Source organism: Pterocles gutturalis, unplaced genomic scaffold (assembly GCF_000699245.1).
Source record: "Pterocles gutturalis isolate BGI_N339 unplaced genomic scaffold, ASM69924v1 scaffold4543, whole genome shotgun sequence".
Taxonomy (NCBI): Eukaryota; Metazoa; Chordata; class Aves; order Pterocliformes; family Pteroclidae; genus Pterocles; species Pterocles gutturalis.
Window position 1 is genome coordinate 2,422 of NW_010120205.1, and position 278 is coordinate 2,699.

Consider the following 278-nt stretch of genomic DNA (forward strand, 5'->3'; position numbering starts at 1 on the left):
GGCTGGTGGGGGGCCGCAGCCCCGATGAGGGTGTGGTGGAGGTGCTGGTCCCCGTGCAGGGGCGGCTGCAGTGGGGCGCAGTGTGTGGGGCGCAGTGGGGGCTGAACGAGGCCATGGTCGTCTGCCGGCAGCTGGGGCTGGGCTTTGCCAGCCATGCCCTCCAGGTGAGCGGGGTCCCAGCCTGGGGCCTGGGCTGCAAGGGGTCTAACGGGATGCATGGCATGGGCATGGGTTGGCCGGGGGCTCAGGAATGGGACAGCCCATGGGACAAGCCCTGG

At 71.2% G+C, this 278-nt stretch overlaps 1 protein-coding gene across 1 annotated transcript in view; it reads left to right on the forward strand.

Moving 5' to 3' along the window:
- The window catches only part of LOC104464161 (lysyl oxidase homolog 4-like), a gene marked incomplete at both ends in the record, with an annotated part of 2,578 nt that extends 2,414 nt beyond the window's left edge, over nucleotides 1-164 (forward strand). Inside the window, one exon of the mRNA XM_010076798.1 lies at nucleotides 1-164. Within this exon, the coding sequence (XP_010075100.1) occupies nucleotides 1-164 (164 nt within the window).
- Nucleotides 165-278: the final 114 nt, after the last annotated feature.